General features: G+C 42.3%; 1 protein-coding gene across 2 annotated transcripts in view; it reads left to right on the top strand.

The window, feature by feature from the left end:
* ano3 (anoctamin 3) overlaps positions 1-22,981 on the top strand; it is a 28,466-nt gene that overhangs the window by 624 nt on the left and 4,861 nt on the right. The window contains exons 2-21 of one of the 2 annotated variants that reach the window (XM_037451808.2): positions 5,958-6,164; positions 7,790-7,920; positions 8,046-8,201; positions 8,282-8,382; positions 8,473-8,517; positions 15,923-16,054; positions 16,545-16,651; positions 17,348-17,403; positions 17,510-17,631; positions 17,996-18,130; positions 18,242-18,338; positions 18,934-18,994; positions 20,548-20,630; positions 20,752-20,892; positions 21,252-21,416; positions 21,659-21,695; positions 21,809-21,920; positions 22,190-22,247; positions 22,435-22,532; positions 22,799-22,953. In XM_037451808.2, the coding sequence (XP_037307705.1) occupies positions 5,958-6,164; positions 7,790-7,920; positions 8,046-8,201; positions 8,282-8,382; positions 8,473-8,517; positions 15,923-16,054; positions 16,545-16,651; positions 17,348-17,403; positions 17,510-17,631; positions 17,996-18,130; positions 18,242-18,338; positions 18,934-18,994; positions 20,548-20,630; positions 20,752-20,892; positions 21,252-21,416; positions 21,659-21,695; positions 21,809-21,920; positions 22,190-22,247; positions 22,435-22,532; positions 22,799-22,953 (2,199 nt within the window). Of the gene's footprint in view, positions 1-5,957; positions 6,165-7,789; positions 7,921-8,045; positions 8,202-8,281; positions 8,383-8,472; positions 8,518-15,919; positions 16,055-16,544; positions 16,652-17,347; positions 17,404-17,509; positions 17,632-17,995; positions 18,131-18,241; positions 18,339-18,933; positions 18,995-20,547; positions 20,631-20,751; positions 20,893-21,251; positions 21,417-21,658; positions 21,696-21,808; positions 21,921-22,189; positions 22,248-22,434; positions 22,533-22,798; positions 22,954-22,981 lie in introns of both variants that reach the window. The other variant, XM_037451807.2, reaches the window with a different exon arrangement.

Here is a 22,981-nt window from a genome sequence, read left to right as displayed (position 1 = left end):
GTGGGGGGGTTGCTGTCGATGCTGCACGACCTTTCTTCTCAAGCAAACCATGCAGATATGTGGAAGATGTTTCGTTTTGTTTGAACTCGCCGTGGTCTGAACTGCTCTCACAGTCACGTGCACCAGCTCAGCAGGGGGTACAAGTGGGGTAGATGGGTAAGCAATGGTTGCATTTTGTTGTGCATGAGCCATGAGGAAAGACACAATCTTTTCCACACAAAGCTGCACAGGAGCCTGCAGAATGGTTTGCGCTGCAGGAGAAGTAGCCTGACAGGAATAGCCACACTCAGGCTGTGACTGTAATGGAGAGAAATGACTGTCAGACGTCGCCGTCGCTCTGGCTGACACTTTTATCCAAAGTAACTTAAATTGCTTTTTCTTTTTTTTTTACTCATGGTTTTTACATTTTGCCCGGGGAGCAGTTAGGGGTTGGGTGTCTTGCTCAGGGACACTTTGACACGGGGCATGGAGCAGCCAGGGTTCGAACCGCTGACCTTATTGGTGTCCATTCAACTCATTCGTGTTTTTGATCCAATCTGCAGGATTGCATTTTGTATCAAAGTGGACGGTGAGAGAAACATCAGTGATGTCCACACATTTCTTCAGAGACATGATGAAATAATTATCATGCCATCCATCTGCGTCCTTCCTTCATGCTTTATACACTGCAGCGGCAATATTTATTTTAAACTAGGGCTTAAAATAGGGCTTTCTTTTAATACTTTGTTAATTATTCATGCGCTGCCTGTCTAAATGCAGAGAAATGGTGGACAACCTTCTTGTTTTCACGCCACAGGCTCATAAATGTGGAGAGATGACCTATTTCAGTTGAGGCCACATGCCTGAGGAGGATGAAAGGCTCCGTCCCCTGGGTTCGGATGAGAGGAGCGCCTTGAGATCCCTCCAGTGAGGGGATGCCCTGCTGAATAAGGAGTTGGCTTACGTGGGTTAAGTTGTGTCTCTTTGCTGGTTTTGAGAACCAATGGAGAATATTTAGACTGACAATAGACCTCATGACATTCTCAAAATGGACTGAGCCACTGTAATCCATAATTAGATTTTATGGAGAATCTGCATGATCATCGCAACAGACTGTGGTTGTTTTGATGTTTTGGATTTAGTTTAATCGCATGACTTGATATTTATTCTTTCTTTCCCTATAACTTTAACGTTATCCACTGATTTCCCAGCGTGGACCTCCTCCCGCCTTGAAGTGCACTGTTACATCGAAGGCAAAGAGGGAGTTAGCTCACAAAACCCAAATTTTGAAATGATAAAGCCCTTCTTCAAACACAATCATCAGTGACAGCATTTCTTCTTTTCTTGAAGTCACACAGTATATTATTAATAATAATAAGTGTGATCTTTAAACTGTTGGTTCATACTGTGCTGCAGGACATTCTTCTGTTTTCTTGGGTTTCATAGGCCAAAAAAACATTAACTTTTCACAATGTTAATATTGCAGACTGATTGATAATGAAACCAATGGTTGATATGTTAATATAATACAGTCAAAAGCCAACTTATTTGATAGTTTTTAGAGAATACTCACTATAAAACAATATCCAGCCCATGTTGCTCATGAAAACTATTTATTTTTAATGAAAGCATGTTTGTTTGTCGGTGGCTTCGTCCGCTAGTTGCTGCAGGACTGAGAGTCCGGTCCTTTGTTAGTGAGCACACTTTTTAACTTTGTGTGTGTGTGTGTGTGTGTGTGTGTTCACGTTTAAACCTTTGGTTGCACCGTCCTAAGCAGGCCACCTGTCCTCTTATGCAAGCAGGCAGATGGTTTCATAGATACAGACATTCATTTCCGTACAGATTTGGACAGATTACATACAGTATCATCTGTTATTCAGTCTGCTGTAGATATTAGGCTGACATACATTTTATGGAAGTTGATGGAGATGTGTGTGTGTGTGTGTGTGTGTGTGTGTGTGAGTGTAAATTGAAGAGTGCCAGGTAGACAAAACAAAGTGGCCATCTTGTTCTGCATTTGTTTGTCTTACAGCCACCAGCTTCAACACTTTCGCAGGCTTTAAATAGTTGTTTTGTTGCTAGGTTATAGGAACAACACTTTCTGCTGGAGCCCAAAGTTATTCAGTTCAATCACGTTTTGCGAAACCCGTTGACTTTGGCGATCATCGGTGGAACTGAGGTGTTCCGCTGTGACCTTTTTTTGTTTTTTTTAAAGCTGGCTACTATCTAATGAACACAGCGTAGATTATGTGCCGTCCCCGATGAGGGGTGTCCGCCGGGACACAGTGGAGGCTTTGCGGAAAATCCTGTGGTGTAGTAGAAATAACAAGCAATCAGGGGACATAAGAAGATGGTGTGACGTCGAAGGGGCGGGGCTAATAAAGGGATCGTGTGAGTGAAGGAAGATGTTTAATCCGCTCCAATGATGCAATCCGGAGGGATGCCAAGATTGTATAATAAGGCCCTGAACGGTTTAAACCGAGGCCAAAAGGTGCCTGCTGCTCAGAGGTGTGTTCACGGTCAATGACGACTTGCAACAGAGACTGTGGGGCAAGTTGTGAGCTTTGTTGTCCTGCTGATCAAAAGTCATGATTACGTCCACTGGGATTCAGTGTTCAGTGTAAAAAACAAAACAACAAAATACTAAACGGTTTTATGGATCTGATGAAATGTTTGTCTTCACTGTGTTAAGACGATCACCTCTTGAGGCTTCGTGTTCAAATCAATATCTTATTGAATCAATACGTTTCAAATCAATACGCTGTTTCGTGATATGAAGACTGCATTCAAAAATACCTGTGCGGTTATGTCAAATCATTTCAAGAGAATTAAAATGATTCTTAATATTGATGGCATGAGCTCTAGCGTGGAAGATAACTTTCTTTCTAAAGTGCTTCAAAATGAGGATTGTTATGTTGAACAAATATTTAACTCACCCCATGTTTTTACATCCCATCTAATCTAGGATGATGTAGTGACAAAAGTGTCTGGTGGTTTGTTTTCCCGTCTTTGTCCTCTCGTATGCTTCCTACCAGGGACCACTCATCCTTTTTTTTTGTTGATGGAGAATTATCGGTGGGCCCCGAGTACTCGCCGTGTGTCATAAGAGCTGAATTTCAGTGGCTGGTAACGACGCCGCTCTCAATTCTCCCCGTGATCTCGTCCTCGCCTGCGTTCTCTGACATGGTGCCAGGCGGAGGGGGGGGGGTGGGGGGACACACCACTCTCTTATTGCTTGGCTTAGGTTTCTGAAGGAGAAGCTGCTGGCCTTGTCTCCGTCATGCCGGCGTGTGATCGTTGTTACAAACGCACTGCAGCAGCGCTTTGGACCTGCTCCTCGCGTGTTTGTGACACATTTTGTTCCTGCTTTTAGAGGAAAAGGAAAGCAGTAACAATCATGTTTGCTGTGCTTGAAGAGGTCCCGATGCAACGAGATCCTGAGCGAAAAAGTGTTATGGGCTGAACATGGATGAATTATTGAGGGTATAGAACAAGGAAAGACAGATGCATGATGGGAAACAACCCACTGACCTGAATTCTCAGCTCGCTGCTTCCTTGCGGATGATGTGTTGATTCTGAACTCTCTGCTCGAGTCTCATCGCGGACAAACGACTAAAAGCAGAAGTAACTTTCTTATTTACTTGTGGACTTAATGGACCGTGTTTTCATTTCACTACATGATTTTTTGTTTCCTCTGATATGTAGACAAGTATTCTGTCACAATGGTATATAATACACATGCACAACCAAAAACTCCTCTTAATTTCACATTCGCACAGGAGAGATCCAGAGCCCAGAGCACCACCTTTGTTGAACTTCGTCCAGTGGGTATTTGTGATCGTCGTCATGTCCCCGTCTCACACTAGTTCACAAAAAAGAAAAACAGAGGTGTTTTTTTATTTTTTTCTTGAGCTGCTTATTTTGTATTCGTTCATTCCTCCGCTGTGTCCTGTGCCCTCAGTGCAGGACTCGGTATCGGCCCACGGACTCACACAAACACGCACACGCACAAACACACACAGGATTAACTCTCTCCTGATAAACCAGTTTTAGCCCGTGCGCAGCGAGATTAAACACAGGATTTCACATTAGATGAACCCTTTATATATTTATGTAGACCCACACAAAGTCAGAATGTGCTGCACAGCTGCTCCGGCTGTAGGGCCGTGGTCGGGCTCTGCAAGCACCAGAAAACAAGGCAATTATTTTCAGATAACCATTATTATCGCCATTGAGGCTAAACGACTAAACTGTCTGACATTTTTTTATGGAAGCAAATTCACACAATCGGTCCGATTCGCGGGTCTATTTTTAAAATCCGGCAGTTCTTTCGGACCACCGAGCCTCAGCCATGCAGGCCCATTAGCTCTGCTCCTCTGTACCATCTGAGGCACATTGAGTCCGTTTCCGTGGGGATTCGCGGGGATCTAGACCGGCCAGCGTCCACTAAATGTACCCCTTTTTTTTGATCTACACAGCAGCCGCTCTCTTCCTATCGATCGGCGTAATGGAGTGAAAGTGCGACGGTGTATTAAATAAGGATGTGAACTTGCGATGCAGAGTCCGTGAAATTATTGCACTTTAGGCTTCTTGCCTCCTGAGTGAAAGCTAGCGAGGCTTTTTCCAGCCAGTCATGAACTCATGTTTGCATAAAGCATCTTGTTGCTGGGAGAAACAAACCTGGCTCACTGGACCAATGTGCAGCCCACAGCTCCGTATTTGAAGTACTAAATTCAATAGAAGTGATTGATTTCTGAAATCCGACGAAGGGGGAATGAAGGCTTGTACACTCAGTAGAAATGATTAAAGTACTGGGGAATAAAGCTTTATTGTTGACCCGAGATCAAATTAACTTTCTTATGCAGAGAGGTTGATTCATTTAATGTTTGCTCCTCTCTAAATTTTGTTCTGCGTTATTGTACTTTTAACACTTTTATTTCAAGTCATTTTTAATAAATCTGTCGCCTGAGTAGAGGGAAATCTGTCCGCGAGCTGAATTTATATTACACATTAATTTTTCTGCGGTTTTTCCTCCCTCCTTCGTAACGTGTTGTGTGGCTCTCTCGTTCATTTCACATCGGTGGGTCTGCACGGGAAATAAAATAAACATCAGTATCAGTGGCTCCCCTGGGCCCCCGTTGGTATCATTGTCATGACAGTGAGTTATTGCACGGCCTGCCGCGCAGGCCCCCAGGAGGCGGGAGGGTGAATTATCAGCGAAGGTCACAGGCAGAATTCCTCAGTGGCGATGAAACTAAGTCACTTTCCCATTTGAATGGAGTGCCTTCATTTCACGCTGCCTGCTGTGAAGGTCGGCTACAACGACCTGCTTCAAACACTGGACATTCATCATCGTTGTTCACCTCAGGGTTCAATTGTTACAGCATACCGTTAAAGCATCGCTCATTCTCACTGTTACCATATGGCTTTTACTGCTGAAGTAACCATGAACTTCAACCTCTGCCTGGCATTGATTAACAAATATATATATCTATATATATAGATATAGATATATATATAAAGTTAAGGCGTGATGCTGTTACTACATGTACCTTTTGTGAAACTGGTTGCAGCATAATGCAGCCTTTTCTTGAGATATTGAGCCGTGTGCTGATGGCGGAGGAGTGTTGCTGGTTTTAATGCACATTATCACCCACATTATCTCCATAAAAGGATGGACCAGTTAATGACTGAAGGGATTTCTCTCTCTCGGTTCTTGATTAGATCTTGTTACAATTTATTTCCCCCCCTTCTGCTTACAATTCAGTCCTTTCCTTTTGTTGATTCTAGTTTGTTATGTTTTGCGATATAAGTTAGGAAGCGGTTTCATGTGCTGAAAATGACAATAACCAATGCGAGTGATAATGTAATGTAAATATGCTCTTACTTTGGCAGCTTCAACAAGCCAAACATAACTGAAGACATTGATCTGAAGAAATGAACACGATGTCTCCCTCCCCTCTGCCTGTCGTCCTCAGGCATGCACACCAGCATCAGCGAGATCCTGAAGGAGAAGAGCCTGAAGCCGTCTCGCCGCAGCCTGCCATGTCTGGCCCAGAGTCAGACTCATCCGATCAACCTCAACCACTTCCTGTCTGTGCCTCTGACGCCGGAGCCCAAGGCAGAAGTCGAGGGTCTGAGTCAGAGCGTCAGCAACTCCTGCAGCCTCCTCCCCCCGCAGGCAGGTCAGTCCCATGAAAAGGAACATGCGGCTAAGTGCTAATTTGCCGCGTGGCAGGGTAAATTCCAAAGTGGATTTTCATGATGTGGTTTCAAAACAAACATTTTCTACTATGTTTCCCGAAGAGCCTTCGAGAAATAAACATCACGCCTGTGCTGCAAACTGTTTGTTTGTTTGTGTGTGTATCTTTATTCCCTCAGTCCTCTGCACGGATGCAGTACTGATGTAGCAGTGTGTGATGATGCTGCAGAGGACTTAGAAAACTCAGTCACATGTGTCTGGTGCACTTTCAGAGGCAGGGGAGAAAGAATGGGGGTATGTTGGTATTTTCCCGACCTTGAGGCGCTCTTGGCCCAGCCCTTTGGTGTTCTCCTGGTGAATGGAGCGTGCAAAAGTGAGAAGGGAGATCTAGTTTCATGCAAATGAGGCTGCACAAGGTGAGGTGTTGCTATTTTGGTGAATGGTGGCTCTTTTTTTTGTGCTAAAAATGGACATCTGAGGAAGAGGTTTTCTCTTGGCCCAAAGCAGGTGCAGACAGAAGGAGAGAATGAAGGCGGGCCAACCATGCTTCCCGGCCTGTGTGCAGCGATAGATGTGCTTTATTGGTTTAAATAAGCTGGATGCATTCCTGCTACAGAGTAAAACCAAAATGTGGCGCATGCTGAGTTTTACTGCAGCCTCTAATTATGTTACTCTGCACCTTAAACTGGAAAGGAAATGGATGGTTTTGGCGTTCAGTGTGACGTCTGAAAACGAGACACATCACCGCAAACAGTTTCCCAAAACCTTCAGGACATTCCGGACCAAAGCTGTGCACTTCGGATTATGTACCATGTTGTACTGGATGAAATTGCCTCATGTTGTTATGTTGATTTTCTGTATTATTTGTGGTGAGTAACAGAAATATTCTTGCTTTGATGACAGTTTAGCTGTTGTAGAGAGTATGAGTTGTGATCTCCTAAATCCTTCCTCCCAGCCTGGACCAGGTAATATATTCTAGTTCAAATAAAACGGCAAAAAAACAGACGGCCCCGCTATTGATTTAGCATTTAAACTAAATTGTCTCTGTCCGAGACCCAATAATGTGCCAACGTGAGTAGAGTACTCGAAATGAACTTCAGTTACTAAAATAAGATGTTAATCTTTGTTAAATCGCTCTGGGTGCTTCTGTGATTTAAAAGAAATGCTAAGAAGAAACTCTTTATTTCCCCACATGTTAGTTGTTGATATTATTTGAATGATTTTGATTTTTTTATTATTTTTCACCGGATGTCAGCACAGCACTGTACAGATCATTCAACAATTCGACTGGAGAAGTGAGCCAACCTTCCCAAATGACATGTGCTGCGGCGTGAAATGGTACATGGCCATTCAGCCATAGGGTGCAATGTCGTGCCATTGCTGCATGCATTATGAGATTTAGACACAGTGAGATGGCTTCTGACACCCTACACGGATGTGTTGTGTTACTCGTTAACACTTCGTTACCTCGTTAACACTCAGCGGCTAGGAAAGGATTTCTGGGTGTATTATGGGTTATTAACTTTTATTTTACTCAGGCACATCAGTTGGAAGGAAATCAAGTAGCAGTCGAATAACCGTCTTTCTGTCCCGCTGCTTCTCCTGCAGCAGAGGATGGGAAGGATCAGTACGTCGAGGAGTCGGAGGTGACTCCGTGTGAAACCAGGGCAGAGGAGACCTTCCCGCTCCAAAAGCCTGTTACCCGCGTTAAATTAGAGGCCCGCCCGAATTCGATTCAGGTAACACGCAGTTTACTATTATTACTGTTGACACTGTTTGACTGTATTTACTTAATCAACGAGAAGCTTCAGACATCAGCAGGTTGGGTTCGGCACAATTAAACAAAGAACCGTTGCTTCTGCAGAGAAAGAATCCAGCTCGGTCCTCTGGGCTGTTCTTCCGAGAAGGGAGGAAGCGCATTGACTACATTCTCGTTTACAAGAAGTCCAGTCCGCAGGTGGAAAAGAGGTGCACCTTTGAGAAGAATCTACGTGCTGAGGGTCTAATGCTGGAGAAGGAGGTGAAGAAAAACACTTTCATTTCCTTGATTCTCTCATTTAACTTAGATCTCAAACCCCTGTTTCTATTCGTTCTCAAAAGCCGTCGTTGACGAACAACGACATCATGTTTGTCAAGGTCCACGCTCCTTGGGATACGCTCTGCAAGTATGCGGAGCAGATGAACATCCGAATGCCTTTCAGGTGACTGTAAAAGGAGGAAAATAAGCTTTCAACTCGTCGCTGGCCACTTCATCCAGTCGTGTTAACGTGTGCTTTTTTGTGCCTTTCAAGGAAAAAATGTTACTTCACGGACTGGAAGAGCAAAACCTTGGGCAGGTGAGTACATCTAGAGTAAAGGATTCCTTTTCTCTGTTGCTCTGCGGGGGCAGGAAGCCGGATGCTTCAGTGCCTCTAATGAATGACGTTAGTGGCAGCGCGGCCGGAGTCGTGACGAGAGCTGGGGATGGCGTTTCAATTCTCCTCAGTAGAAGATATGCAACTCAAACAGTGATTGTTTAAATGCATGGGCATTAAATATCAACCTTTTACGCAGTAATTACAAGTATCAGTAAATAAACAGTAAGTATAGAGTCCGGGATTATATTTTAAATTTGAACCCCAGTGAAACACTGTTAAGCAAAAATAATCGAAATGGTTGGAAGGTCTAAAAATAAATCTGTAATTAAGTGCAGTGGAATGTCGCACTGTTTGCTTAAATTTTCTTGATTTATTAAACTTTCCAACCTTCCACAAAAGCACAGCATCCAGCAAGTCGGGCTCATTGTTAAGAATACAACACTGTAACACGGTGCTTTTTCTATGAAACTAAATATATGGAGCTGCACGGGCTGATTAGCATGCTATTTTTAGAGGGACGCGCTTTGATGTGATGTTCAAGAGTTTAGCAAGCTCTGCACAGGACTCTGAATCTCCATCTCTCAATCCCACTGGGATCCAGATGGAAACAGTCGAACAACAAATCAAAGAAAGAAGTTTGTATCAACATCTTTTGTTTGAAAGAACCTTCATTAACATATACATGCGCATTTATTTCCTTTTTTAAAATTAAAACTCGCATTTGGCTTTTAAGGCTTGAAAAAACATTTTCATTAACTCAATTAAGATGTTACTGATCCTACATGAACACAGCATTTTGCTTCATTTAGAGCAGGTTCTACAAATCATTTACATTTTTTCTTTGCTTTTGGCTCTTCTCACTGGTTTGAGATGGGCAGGACTCAGTTGGGAAAAGGTGATGTCATACTTCCAAGCACCAATGAGGATTCATTCAAATTTAAGTTTTGATCAGATGATGAAAGTTATTTCGTTAGGCTTTGGTGAATCAGATCTGGTCAAAAAACACCCACGGTCAACACGGTCCTGATAACTAACAGTTTTTGACTAAAGGCAAAGTTGCTTATTCAGTCATCAATTTTTACTCTAATAGAGATATATCTTCGATCTGAAACCACGTTTTGCGTGGCTTTTAACTCGTAGTTGATGAATTTGTCAGCTTTACTCCTTATGAGAAGTTATGTAAATTATGTTTGGTCCACAAACATCATTTTTCTCTGTAAACGTAAGCCTTTATAAAGCTGTGCTTAGGCAACAGTCAATGAGTCATGCTCTTACTGTTCTAAAAGGACTCCTGGTTTTTACCCATTCAACTGAAAACATGGCGTCAGTCATGTTTTTCTCTTTTGAACAGAGCTCATTGACTAATACTTAAGCATGCAGATTAATATTCTCTATCAATAAACAATTTATCACAAACAGACTGTGGTTAAAAAAGGTTAAAGCAGTTGACAACATGGAGGATATCGGTGAGATCATTTCCCCTCATTTATATAATATAACATGTTTATTTTCATAGTCGTGCTTGGATGACAGGTCAGGCAGACAAGGATCCCTCGCCCAGCTGTCCAACTGAGAACTAAGCGCTTTCGTGAGAGTGGTCTTAGTCATTGTGAACAATGAGGAGCTCGTCATATTTCCTCTGAGCTCCTGCAGTCACTCATTTGTTGCCCTGAAAAGAGAAATGGGCTTTATGTGTCTACTAATGGTCCGTCACTAACACGTCCCGGCAAAGCTGAACAAATGGGCGGTTGTGCGGGTAGGCACAGCTTCCTGGGTTCATATCATTTATTACACAACATGACCTGTTTTTACAACATTATTCGTAAAATGCTCACTCTTTCCTATTCCCATTTGTATTTATTTAATACGGAGGAAGAGCCTGACAAATTACACCTGTCCAGCAAATTTGGAGAAACGGTGGGAAAATATTAAGCAGCCAACTGATGCTCAGCTCCAAGGATGTTAATGTTGTTCTGCGGGTTTATTTCAGACAGAAACATGCATCCCAACTATTGGATGGATTGCTGAACATTTTTCAGACATAATAATAGAACACAGAGGATGGATCTTACTGACTTTTGTGATCACCTGACTTTCTAAAGGAGTGGAAGGACTTCTTTGAAATATGATAAAAAACATTCATGTCCCCTGCGGGATTAATTGTAATAACTTTGGTGGTCTCTTTTTTCTCTTTTCATCATTAAGTGTAAATCTGTACAACTCGTTGGTTCATGACCAAACTAATGACATTTGATTTGATTTGATTTGATTTGAAGCATTTTATTTCTTGAACATGCAGACATTTAAAAAAAAAAAAAATATTTAAATTTATTTAAAAATCAACATAGACATAGACCATAAAATTAGAAAAGTCACCTTTTGTTCAAGAAAAGGAGTAGAGAGAAGCAAAAGCTTATAGATACCCACCCCTATCTTATCCATATTCTCAATTTGTATATATTTGGAGATTAATATCATACATACATACATACACACACTCTCTCACACACACTCTCTCACCCTCACACACGCACGCATACTCACACTCACAATTAAAAACAATTTAAATTTCCGTCACTGAATATTTTCACAGATCTCATATTTGGCTAATGTGTATAATTTAAGATGTTTTTTGAACTGTGCAATATGTTTACAATCTCTGATCTTATCTGGTAAGTTGTTCCACAACTTCACCCCACAGACCGATATGCACCTGCTTTTGAGTGTAGAGTGCACCTTTGGTTGCCTCAGTTTCAGTCTCCCTCTTAAATTATAGTCTCCTAGTCTGTCCCTAAACAAACTTTGAAGGTTTCCTGAGAGTAGGCTGTTTGTTGCTTTAAATACAATCTGTAACGTTTTAAAATCTTTTAAGTCCATAAATTTTAATATATTTAATTTCAGAAATAATGTGTTTGTGTGTTCATAGTACCCCACCTTATTAACTATCCGTATTGCTTTTTTTTGAATTGTGCATATTGCCTGTAGGGTGCTTTTGTAGGTATTACCCCACACTTCCACACAGTAACTCAAATAGGGGGCAAACAGTGTACAGTACAGTGTATGCAGTGATTGTATATTCAATATATGTCTGACTCTGACTAGTATCCCTACACATCGTGCCAATTTTGAGTGTACACGAGTGACCTGTGGCCTCCAGCTGAGCTTGTGGTCTATCCTTACACCTAGAAAGGAGTATTCAAACACCCTTTCGATTTTTATATTATCGATCTGTGTGTTTGCTTGTGTGTTACTTTTACCAAAGACCATAAATTTGGTTTTCTTTACATTAAGTGATAATCTATTTATATCAAACCACAATTTCAACTTGGTTAACTCAGTCGAGACCGCCTCCAACAACTGTTCGAGGTTCCCTCCTTCACAGAATACATTTGTGTCATCTGCAAAAATAACATTTTTCAGGATCCTGGATGCATTACTTATGTCATTTATATAAATAATAAATAGTTTTGGACCCAGTATTGATCCTTGCGGCACACCACAGGTAATATTTCTTAAGGTGGACTTCTTATCCCCTATCTGTACAAACTGTTTTCTTTGTCCTATGTAACTTTGTACCCAATTTAGTCCAACCCCTCTGATCCCATAGCTTTCCAGTTTGTGTATCAATATATCATGGTTTATTGTGTCAAATGCCTTCTTCAGGTCTATAAAGACCCCTATTGCCATCTTTTTGTTATCTATTGTGCTTGTTGAGTGCCAACGATGTTGATCGGTTTGGCCTAAAACCATATTGACTATCTATGAGTAATCCATGTTTATCTATGAAACTGTCCATCCTTGTAGCAAATATTTTTTCCAAAATTTTGGAAAACTGGGAAAGCAGGGAGACTGGTCTGTAGTTATTGTAAAGGTTTTTTTCACCTTCTTTGAAAATCGGAATTACCTTGGCAGTTTTCATTTTGGTTGGAAAGAAGCCCGTTTGAAGTGAAACATTACAAATATGTGCTAGGGGATCTGCTATATTAATAATAACCTCTTTTACTATTGTCATATCAATACCATTCCAGTCTCTTGATGTGTTTTTTTTGAATTTATTAACTATGGCAATAATTTCATTTTTATCGGTGTCCTTCAGAAAGATAGTATCTGGGTTCCTCTTGCCCAAATAATGCGCTACACACCCCCCTTGCGGAAGGTTTATCTGCTCTTCTAGTTTAGGGCCCACATTTACAAAGAATTTATTGAAGCCTTCTACCATCTCCTTTTTGTCATTAATAATCTTATCATTATCTAGAATTTCTTCTGGCAATCCAGAGCTGGTCGATTGATTTCTTATAATTGAATTTAAGATCTTCCATGTCTCCTTTATATTATTTTTATTTTTATCTAGTAGTTTACAATAATAATCCTTTTTACAATTTCGCATAATATCAGTTAATTTATTTTTATATCTTTTATACTTCATTTCTTTCTCCTTATTTCTATTCTTGATAAACTCTTTATATAAGAAGTTCTTCTTTTTACAGGCGTTCAACAAACCCTTTGTAAGCCAAGGTTTATCTGAGCGATTTGCTCGTTTTCTGCTTTGCTGAATTGGACAGCATCTGTCATATAACATCAGAAAAGTTTGCAGGAAGGAATCATAAGCATAATCAACCTCCTCTGCCTCATAAACCTTTCTCCAGTTTTGTGCACCCAATTCATTTCTGAACTTGTTTAGATTGTCAACCGTTCTTAATCTCCTTTCTATCATTTCATTCCTTTCAGCCAACCCAGGTGCACCGCTGTAGATTGCAAACACCGGCAGATGGTCACTAATATCATTTAATAATAGTCCACTTTCTATATTATCTATTAGGTTATTAGTAAAAATATTATCTATAAGTGTTGCAGAGTGAAATGTAATTCGACTAGGTTTAGTAATAGTAGGATACAAGCTTCTGCTGTACATTGCATCCATGAATTCCTCTATCGGTGTTAGTTTGTTAGGATTCAGAAGATCGATGTTGTAATCGCCACAGAGAAAAGTTACCTTTTGCTCGGTGTTTGTAGCCATACTCTCCATCAACTCCTTGAACTTCTCTATGCTATTGTTGGGAGCCCGGTATGCACAGCTGACAATGATGTTCTTCCTTTTCCCCATATCAATTTCAATAGTAATACATTCACATATATCATCAATTGCAGCCGTCATACTTTCAACAATCTTGTACTTAAGTCTTCTATCAACATAAAGTGCAACTCCCCCTCCCCTTTTGTTGCCTCTGTTTACATAATTCAGATTATAACCATCCAACTCAAATTCCACCCCTTTCTCCAGACTAATCCAGGTCTCCGAGATTGCGATTACACTGAACGGTGAGGTGAACTGGTCTAGGTAGTCTTTAATCTTGTAAAAATTAGCGTAAAGGCTTCTACTATTGAAGTGTATTATCTTTATATTGTGTTCTGACCCAAACTTTTCGTTGAACTGATTTTCCGTGTAGTAGTCACAATTTCTCCCATTCTTAAAGTACTTACTCTCTGGATCTGTGTCTGAATCTAAGTCAAGCATGGTGTCAGTTGAAGTCTTGCACCATCGTTTACTGTAACCTCCCAAATGTCATATGAACACTCCCCCAGTATTCTCAGTTGTCTTCTTACACACCCTTTTCTTGCCACATATAGTATCACTAATATGTCATATGGACACTCACCCTCAGTCACACACCCTGTCATCCATCCTTTCACACGGTCACTCTTACACCAAAACCACAACTCACGCCTACGAGCCTCACAGTCTGGTTTTGTCCCCATAACCACAAAAAGGTTTGTGCGAAAAATGCAACAATGATACGGAGACCTTAGGAAAATGCAACACCAGATAGAAATCCACTGCAGGGGAAAACATCTCCACGAGAACACAACATCCATTATTATTAGAAAAGATAATGTCACTGTTTGATGTTTTACCATTTCATGTCCCATTATTGAACTGTAAAAGAATTTTTTTTCTCGCCCTGCCGAATGATGAGTTTGTCATACCTCAGAAAGGCATAGTCCCCCCGCTCTCTGGCTTCTTTCATTTTCGGCAGAAGTTCCTTCCTTTTCTGTCTCACAGTCTCTGGATAGTCCTCATTTATGAAGATACTCGTCCCCTTCAATTTTCTTGCATTCCTTAGCACCGTGTCTCTGTCCTTTATTCTATGGAATCTCACAATGACTGGTCGTGGTCTGCCTTGAGTGCCATCGCTGGAGATGTTCACCTTTCCGACACGCATTGCCTGTTCCACTCCAATTATCTTAGGGTCCAGGTTGAGTTTCTCTTCGATAATTTTCAGAACTTTTTCCTCTGAGACCAAGTTGTTTTCCTTTTCTGCCTCAGGAATGCCATCCATAATTAAGTTGGCTCTCCTTGCCTGACTGTCCAGGGAGTCAGATTTAGCATCCAGTATCAACATGGATTCTGCCAGTCGCTCAATATCTGATTCTTGTGATTTGCAGATTGATTGAGTTCCTTTACATGTAGATTTCAATTCATCCACCTCCTTTTGCGTGAATTGCAGACTTGTTCTTAGGTCTTGCAGATCTTTAAGCAGTTCACCAATTCTTTTACTGGATGTATCCATAATAGTGCAGACAAATGCTTTGAAATTGCTTTCTTGCTGCTGTAAAAGTTCTTTGCAAAAAGCTTTTTGTTGTTCAAGGAGTTCTTGCACTTGTGCCATTGATACACTTTGATCACTGTCTTTTTCCACTTTATCTTTGTTCCCCTTCCCACCAGCCATTTTGTCCTAGGTCTTGGCCCAACAAACTGTGGTACAGGAACAGTCCCAAACTTTTACAAGATCTTTCAAGTTTGCACTTACAAGATTTAAGATCTTCTGCCAGATGGCTCATGTAAAATGTTGTTGTATAAAAGGAAGGGATTTCAGAGATGTTTGTAGATTTGCTTTACCCAGTTCCACATTGCCACCAATACGTGGGGTATATTGTGAGCCTGTTCGATTTCACGGTGTACTTTAACGCTCGGAGCAAGTAGACGTAGGCGGGAGAGGAGAGTTGTGGGTCCCCTGATGGAGCCGTTGCCCCTCGGACGACCCGACCCCGGATAAGCGCTTAGAGATGAGATTAGAGATCAAATGCTGGCTCTTATTCTTTTCTCTACTTATTTGGGGAATTAGAGAGGCATTTTGAAAGTAATGACGGAGAGACGGACTGTGACAATAACATTAAAGGGCAAAAAGGCTTAGGAAATCATGCCTTCAATCTTTAAATGGTCTTTAATAATGACTGGAGTATCAAAAAAAAGTGCGTTGTCCTTTTAATATGGATTTTGCTGGGGTGTCAGAAGGGAAAAGGTTAGAGATTTCACATCAAAGGAAACAGTCTGCATGTTAATCTGTGCTGTTAATCCTGTTTGCTCTTTACGTCGGCGCAGCAGATTTCATCTGAGATGCCGTCAGATAAAAAGCTGGCTTCCCAGAAATCCCATGAAATTGGACAAAGAGGCCTTGCCTGACCTGGAGGAAACCGACTGCTACACGGCCCCCTTCAGCAGAGCTCGCATGCATCAGTAAGGACGACGTGCACTCGGTCATTCAGGCCATCACAGGAACTCACGCTCATGATCACATAATGGCAGCATCTGAGTGTTAGATGATATTTAACCTGCTCTGTGTCCGCTGTGCCCCTCTTATCCATCACATCCATTTATGTCCTGGGCTCTTCATGTGGAATTTAGAAACCAGCCGTCTTGTATATTTTATAGCTTTGAGCCAGAACGATAAAGACGAGCTAATCATAAATAAAATATCAAAACACAGCAATATTTTATAAGTAGGGTTGTTTTTCAGTTTAATGAATCTTTGACGAAAGGCATCATCTAATCTCATTTGTCGGGGAAGCATTAATATTCGTCACCCTGGACGTTTCTGTTTCAAAAGAACGCCACAGATAGAGGTGTAATGAGCCCCACATCGTTATGGGCTCAGCTGGCACCAAAAGCTGTGACGCTTCGAGTGTCACATGATGTATAACTGGAGGAGTGTGCCGTTCATTTCCAGCTTCACTATCAGCAACAGAGGGACCTTCTTCTCCAATTCCACCAGAAGCAGAATCGTTCATCATGTGCTGCAGCGCACCAAGTACGAGGAGGGCAAATCAAAGATGGGTAAGGCGCCGCGGCCAGCTGCTGTCTCCTGCTGCTCCTCCTGCTCCTCACCTACTGAACAATATTTGTCACACAGGGTCAGGAGGCTTATGCTTTTGTTTTGGCAGGTTTCTGGTGGGATGATTACAGTTTGAGCTCCCGCTGAGCTGTCGTCCCCTTCCTATCGTTCTAGCTGTTGTTTTGGGATTTTGGCACACATGTACTATGTTGTCTGACTGCCACAGACTTGTTTTGCTGATTAACGTTTGGCCTTTCAAGGGCCAGGGCGGATTTCACATTAATATTACATAAGATCAGCTCTCCCACAAGAGTGGAAAATCCTTGTCTCCGCTCCCTGCTTTGTGTAGTCAGGGGATGACAATGCAAATGAATGCACTATTGTTATTTGAAACATTAACGTTTCATCCACTACCGCCTCATACGGTCAAACATGTGCCGTCAGTTTATGGGGTTGATTAATCTGACACCAAGTAATTATGGTCCAGCAGAAATGTTTCCAGTTATTTCAAAATCGGCCTCAAATGGGCTTGTCTGATGCAGCTTGTCAGTTACGTAATGCACAAGATTGTTATGACTGTGTAAAAATGAATGAATGAACATCTCACTGGTCTCCAGTCATGACTGGTACTGAATTTTTAATGTGGCGTTCTTTTGCTTTTCTTGCTGCATCCTTTAACGCTGTTTATTCCACTGTAGGTATCAACCGCTTATTGGGCAACAGCACATATGAGGCTGCATTTCCTCCTCACGAGGTGAGAAGATGTTCCGTTGCGTTTAAATAGCTGTAAGGATTTACAAATAGGCCGACTCTGAAATTCTTTCTGCAATCAAGAGTTTCCCATCTCGTTATCTCCTCAGGGGGGTTACAAGAGCAGACACCCAATCAAGACGCACGGCGCCCAGAACCACAGGCACCTTCTCTATGAGCGCTGGGCCCGCTGGGGCATCTGGTATAAATACCAGCCTCTGGACCTGATCAGGTAATCAGCACCGTGACCTGCTGTTGGACCCTGACATGAGCTCCAGTGTCCTGGTGATGAGCCTTTTTCCATCTTGTTTTACATGGAACACGGACGCTTTTAAAGATATCCAATACTTTTATAACAACAATCTATGGAGAAGAGAACTTAGCTCTTAGCGGCCGTGTCCTTGAGTGAATAAACACTTGGGAGCTGCCAGACGGAGCTGATTGCCACTGAGCTGCTTTTGGCAAACCGCTGGAGCAGTTGCGGACTAATTGTCTTGCTCACGGGGCAACCCGACAACTGTGATTTGGGAGGCAGATATGTTAGTGTATGTCAGCCCAGCAGCCCCTCTCTAACTCTAGCTCCCTCTGACTCCCAGGCGGTACTTTGGCGAGAAGATCGGTCTCTACTTTGCGTGGTTGGGCTGGTACACCGGCATGTTGATCCCTGCCGCCCTGGTCGGCGTCTTTGTCTTCCTCTACGGCCTCTTCACTATGGACTCAAGCCAAGTCAGGTCAGTGCTCGCAGTCTGCTGCGTAACACACGAGACGCAAGCGACTCCCTCCATTTACACAACGTGCAGTTTAAAACGTGTATGTTCCTGATTGTTGCCTCGCTGTCCCAGTAAAGAGATTTGTGAAGCCAACACCACCATCATGTGTCCTATGTGTGAGGACACCTGTGAGCCGTGGAAGCTCAGTGACAGTTGCGTCTATGCAAAGGTCAGTGCAGTTCTGTCACTCTCTGTGTTATAAACATTTCTATAGTATAGTATGATTTTTAGGGGTGCACTATTCCCACCTTTTCAGTCCCAATGCTTAAACCAGTGTTTAATTACTAAGCGATGTGCCTCACTGTGTTTAAGTGACTGCAGTCATTAGTGTACATTTATGTATTTTACATTACAGGAAATAGAATTTAAGGGCAACATTTTACTGCAGCAACACACTGGTTTAAGCTGTACTTTGCAGTGCTTCTGCCACATTGGCTGTTTAGGTTTTAGTAATTGCAGGAGCTGTTGATGTGGCACTAACGAGATACCACCAAACACTTCAATACCTCTTCCAGTTGTGCCGTCTCCTGTACTACATCTATCATGCAGACACAAAGATTGGAATCGATATTCTCATTAAACTCTTTGAGAGAAAGCAAATAAGCTAATTGGCCAAACTGTCAATCTATTCCTGTAAGGAATGTTTCATTTGAGGCCCCGAGCACCACGCTGAGAGTCTGAAAGACGTTGCAACGTCCCGCCCTGCATTTGACTAAATCAAAATCAATTTTTCAGAGCAGTCCTTCGTGTACTTGTGCTTCTAGGTGACCCATCTCTTTGATAACGGCGGCACTGTGTTCTTTGCCATCTTCATGGCTATTTGGGGTAAGTAGAGTCGAGCTGTTTTCTTTTTTTTCTGTATTTTTTGTCCCTTTTTGAGAACACTTGTTGCGGTACTTCAGCTTTGTGCTTCAATGGATACAAACCCTTGTGGAATTCAAATCTATTCATACAACAGCGTGTTAGTGCTCACACTTCCACTCTGAACACATCTAACTTTTCAGCCGCTAGTGCAACAGAGTAAACACAGCAGTGCAAATACAGAAGCTCTTCGTTCTCTAATGCATTAGTCATCGAATAAATCCTCGGTCGGATTGACTTCTTGAGCGGCTTCCCATACTCTCCCAGTGCCGTCTTGATGTAATTAGTCAGATAATTTAACATGTCTCGGGGGTGGGGAGACGGTATCGCTCAGCTGTCAGGATTGCACCGTGGTAGCAGTGTAATGAGGCTGAGGCTGGCGCGGCTACATTATCTGTGTAATGTGTGAGCAGCGCCTGGCAAAGATTCACCCATCTGCCGGCATGGTAAATAAGCACCTGAGCCCAGAGGGAATACGTGGCCCATTGTTTTCCGAGTGTGGGCTAAATGATGGAGCTGGTGAGGGGGGGGGTCTGCAGCTCTGGCTTTCGGCAATGTGGACTAAAGTAACTGTACTGCGCCGCTGAGCGAGTGCTCTGCAGGTCTGCTGCGCCTCAGAGTGTGTGTGTGTGTGTGTGTGTGTGTGTGTGTGTGTGTGTGTGTATGCAGGACAAAGATGAAAAATTGTTTTGCTTAGGGGACCGAATGTAGGCATCTGAGAAGGCTGCTTTTCTCTCTCTTAAAACAAAAGTGGGTCGAGCTATATTAGACTTCAGTGGAGTTGTTCTGAAAGTGTCTTTTTTTTAACTTTTCATTTAGTTCTGCTTTAAATATATTAACAAATAATCAATATAATATGTAATGGCACTTATTCATATGATTTTCTGGAATTGCTTGTTTTGTCTGACAGTCTAAAAACTTAAAATATTCAGTTTACTGTTACATATGAAACTGAATTTCTGTTATTATAACCATACATTGGAAACTTACGTTTCTTTAAAAATGACTCCGTTATTAAAATAGGTGTTTAATGCGCTGATGTTACTAGGACACATTTTTACACACATTGGACCTCTGTAGCCTTTCAGCCTTTATAAAAGCCTTCTTACTTGTATGCCCACATTACGTGTTATGCATATGCATTGGAAAAAAAAAAGACTGTTCAGTGTGCAGCTCAAGTCACAATAGAGTCGGGCACAATGGAAGCAGTGCCTCCGGAGTGAATTCTTTTAATACAAAATGGAGTCCGCCTGACAAAGACACGCCTTTGGGGTGAAGAGCATTGTACAAGTAAAAGCCTGGTTGCTGTTGCTGCTTCCTCAATGTCTCCGCTGAAACCAGGCAGTCTCTGAACTGATGGCTGCAACCGGTTCGAATGATGAGCCACGCACGTCACTGCAGCCTGTGTTTCATGCAGACCATCAGGCCACAACGCAGTCACATGATTGTTTGGTCATACCGTGTGTTACACATCAAAGTTGATCAACAGTGTGATTTATTCCTGCTCCCCTCTGCAGCCACAGTATTCCTGGAGTTCTGGAAAAGGAGGAGAGCAGAACTGACCTATGACTGGGATCTCATTGATTGGGAGGAGGAGGAGGTACGTAAGCAAACATCCTCAAAATGAATTTCACACAGTTTTAAGTTCTCGCATCTTTAAACTCGGATCACCTGCTGTAACAATCCCTGTGGCCCATGCTGGATTTTGTGTTGTGAATCAGGAGGAGCTCAGGCCTCAGTTCGAAGCCAAGTACTCCAGGGTGGAGAGAGTTAACCCCATCTCTGGCAAGCCCGAGCCGTTCCAGCCCTTTTCAGACAAACTCAGCCGGCTCATGGTGTCTGTGTCCGGAATATTCTTCATGGTAAACCCTTTGATCTTTGAATCATCTCCCCTTTTGGGATTCTGCCTCAGGGCAAGATCCCCCTTTTTATTTTTTTTGGTGTGTGCCACCTTTGGAGGTCTGTAATGTGCCCAGCAGCGGCATAGCATCTCCCCCTGCTGGATGAAAACAGTATTGAGAGGAAACAGTCTTTTCTTTTAAAATGAATGCTGTTAACTGGCTACATAGAAATGCTGAGTATTTTGTTTACCTGAAAGGTTAATAGGTAACACTTTCCTTCATTATAAGATGACATTAGAACAAAAAACAACTCACACACAGGCATTTAACATCTGTAACATCCTGTTCTTTTTGCTTCCTTCTGTCCGTCATCTGCTCAGATTTCCCTCGTTCTGACAGCAGTGTTTGCCGTGGTGGTTTTCCGTCTCATCGCGATGGAGAAGTTTGCTTCCTTAAACTGGTATTTTGTGAAGAAGAACTGGCAGTTCGCCACCTCTGGCACCGGCGTCTGCATCAACTTTATGATCATCATGTCTCTCAACGTGGTGGGTGTCTGGACCAGCATCATCTGGCACGTTCACATATATATATTTATATATATGTATAGATGTATATATAACAAATGTTGCATGAATCATTTACTTAGAGCTAGAAGTTTCACGTCCACATTCTGCAAGAGTTTTGAGAGGGTCTCTTTGCTGAGATGCCTCTTTGTCTCTCTTTTCATGATCATTATCCTCGTCAACCTTTTCCCTGTTGATGCCTTTGAGTACTATCGTCTTACCAGGTGTATGAAAAGGTGGCCTACCTGCTGACAAATTTAGGTGAGCGCTGTCCACATGCTGCGTGAACCTCCACCATCATCATTTGTTGACTTCCCAGCATTGAATTTCTTCCTTGTCCACCCCGAACTGCCCCCCCAACCCCCCAATCTCAGAGCATCCACGGACAGACTCTGAGTGGGAGAACAGCTTTTCTCTGAAGATGTTCCTGTTCCAGTTTGTAAATTTGAACAGCTCCACATTTTACATCGCTTTCTTTCTTGGAAGGTAGGCCGCCTGCCGTGAACCGTGAACAATGTTTTGTATCAAACTCCCATGTCATGACATCTGCCAAGACTCCTTTCCTTCCCCTTCTCACTCTATAGTATTTTTTGGACCACATGTTTTAGCAGCCTTTACTAGAAACATATCCAACCTGTGGTTTATCGGACACAATTAGCACCTTAAGTGTCCATTTTCTCTTTTTCAGCTCAGAATGTATTAGTTTTTCTATGATTAACTTTCACAGCTAATGCTGCCAATGTCCATCTGTTCAGGTTTGCTGGCAGGCCCGGAAAATACAATAAACTCTTTAATCGATGGAGATTGGAGGAGGTGAGTGCAATTAGACATCATCAAAAGTGGGCTCTTTCTTGCCTTCCGTTGTAGGATGTGTTTAAAATCGTCCCCTGATTCATCTCCCAAAATACTAAGTGGGATTATGAATTGAATGATCAAGAAACGTCTCGCACAGTACGCTAGTTGATTTGCTTTGAATTGTGGATGTTTTGTGCTTTCTCAGTGTCACCCGAGTGGCTGTTTGATTGACCTCTGCCTGCAAATGGGAGTCATCATGTTCTTCAAACAAATCTGGAACAACTTTATGGAGCTTGGTTATCCGTGAGTAGCATTTTTTATGATTTTTTCTCTATGAAATACTTTGAAATGCCAAATATATGACTTTATGCTGTAAGTTGATGTGATTTTATCAAAGCATGAATTGTTTGTATCGTTTGTCCTTTTAGCTGATTAGCATATGACAAAAGTATTTACCCTCCAGGACTGCCTTGAATCCTCTTGTATGGGGCTTAGTAAAATGTTCCCCGCGGTGCTCGGTTAATTGTCAGAAATAATTGCTTTGAGTTGACAGTTAGCCACGTTTTCAGTTTGCTGCAGAACTGGTGGTCTCGCAGGAAGATGAAAAAAAGAGGTGGTGGTGGGCAGAATGTGGAGAATAAAGCTCAGCTTCCGCAGTGGGACAAAGACTGGAATCTGCAGCCCATGAACGCACATGGACTGGTGGACGAATACCTTGAAATGGGTGAAGCATTTTGTTCTATCTGAGTGTT

Source organism: Pungitius pungitius, chromosome 6, assembly GCF_949316345.1.
Source record: "Pungitius pungitius chromosome 6, fPunPun2.1, whole genome shotgun sequence".
NCBI lineage: Eukaryota > Metazoa > Chordata > Actinopteri > Perciformes > Gasterosteidae > Pungitius > Pungitius pungitius.
This window is presented reverse-complemented; position numbering and strand designations above follow the sequence as displayed.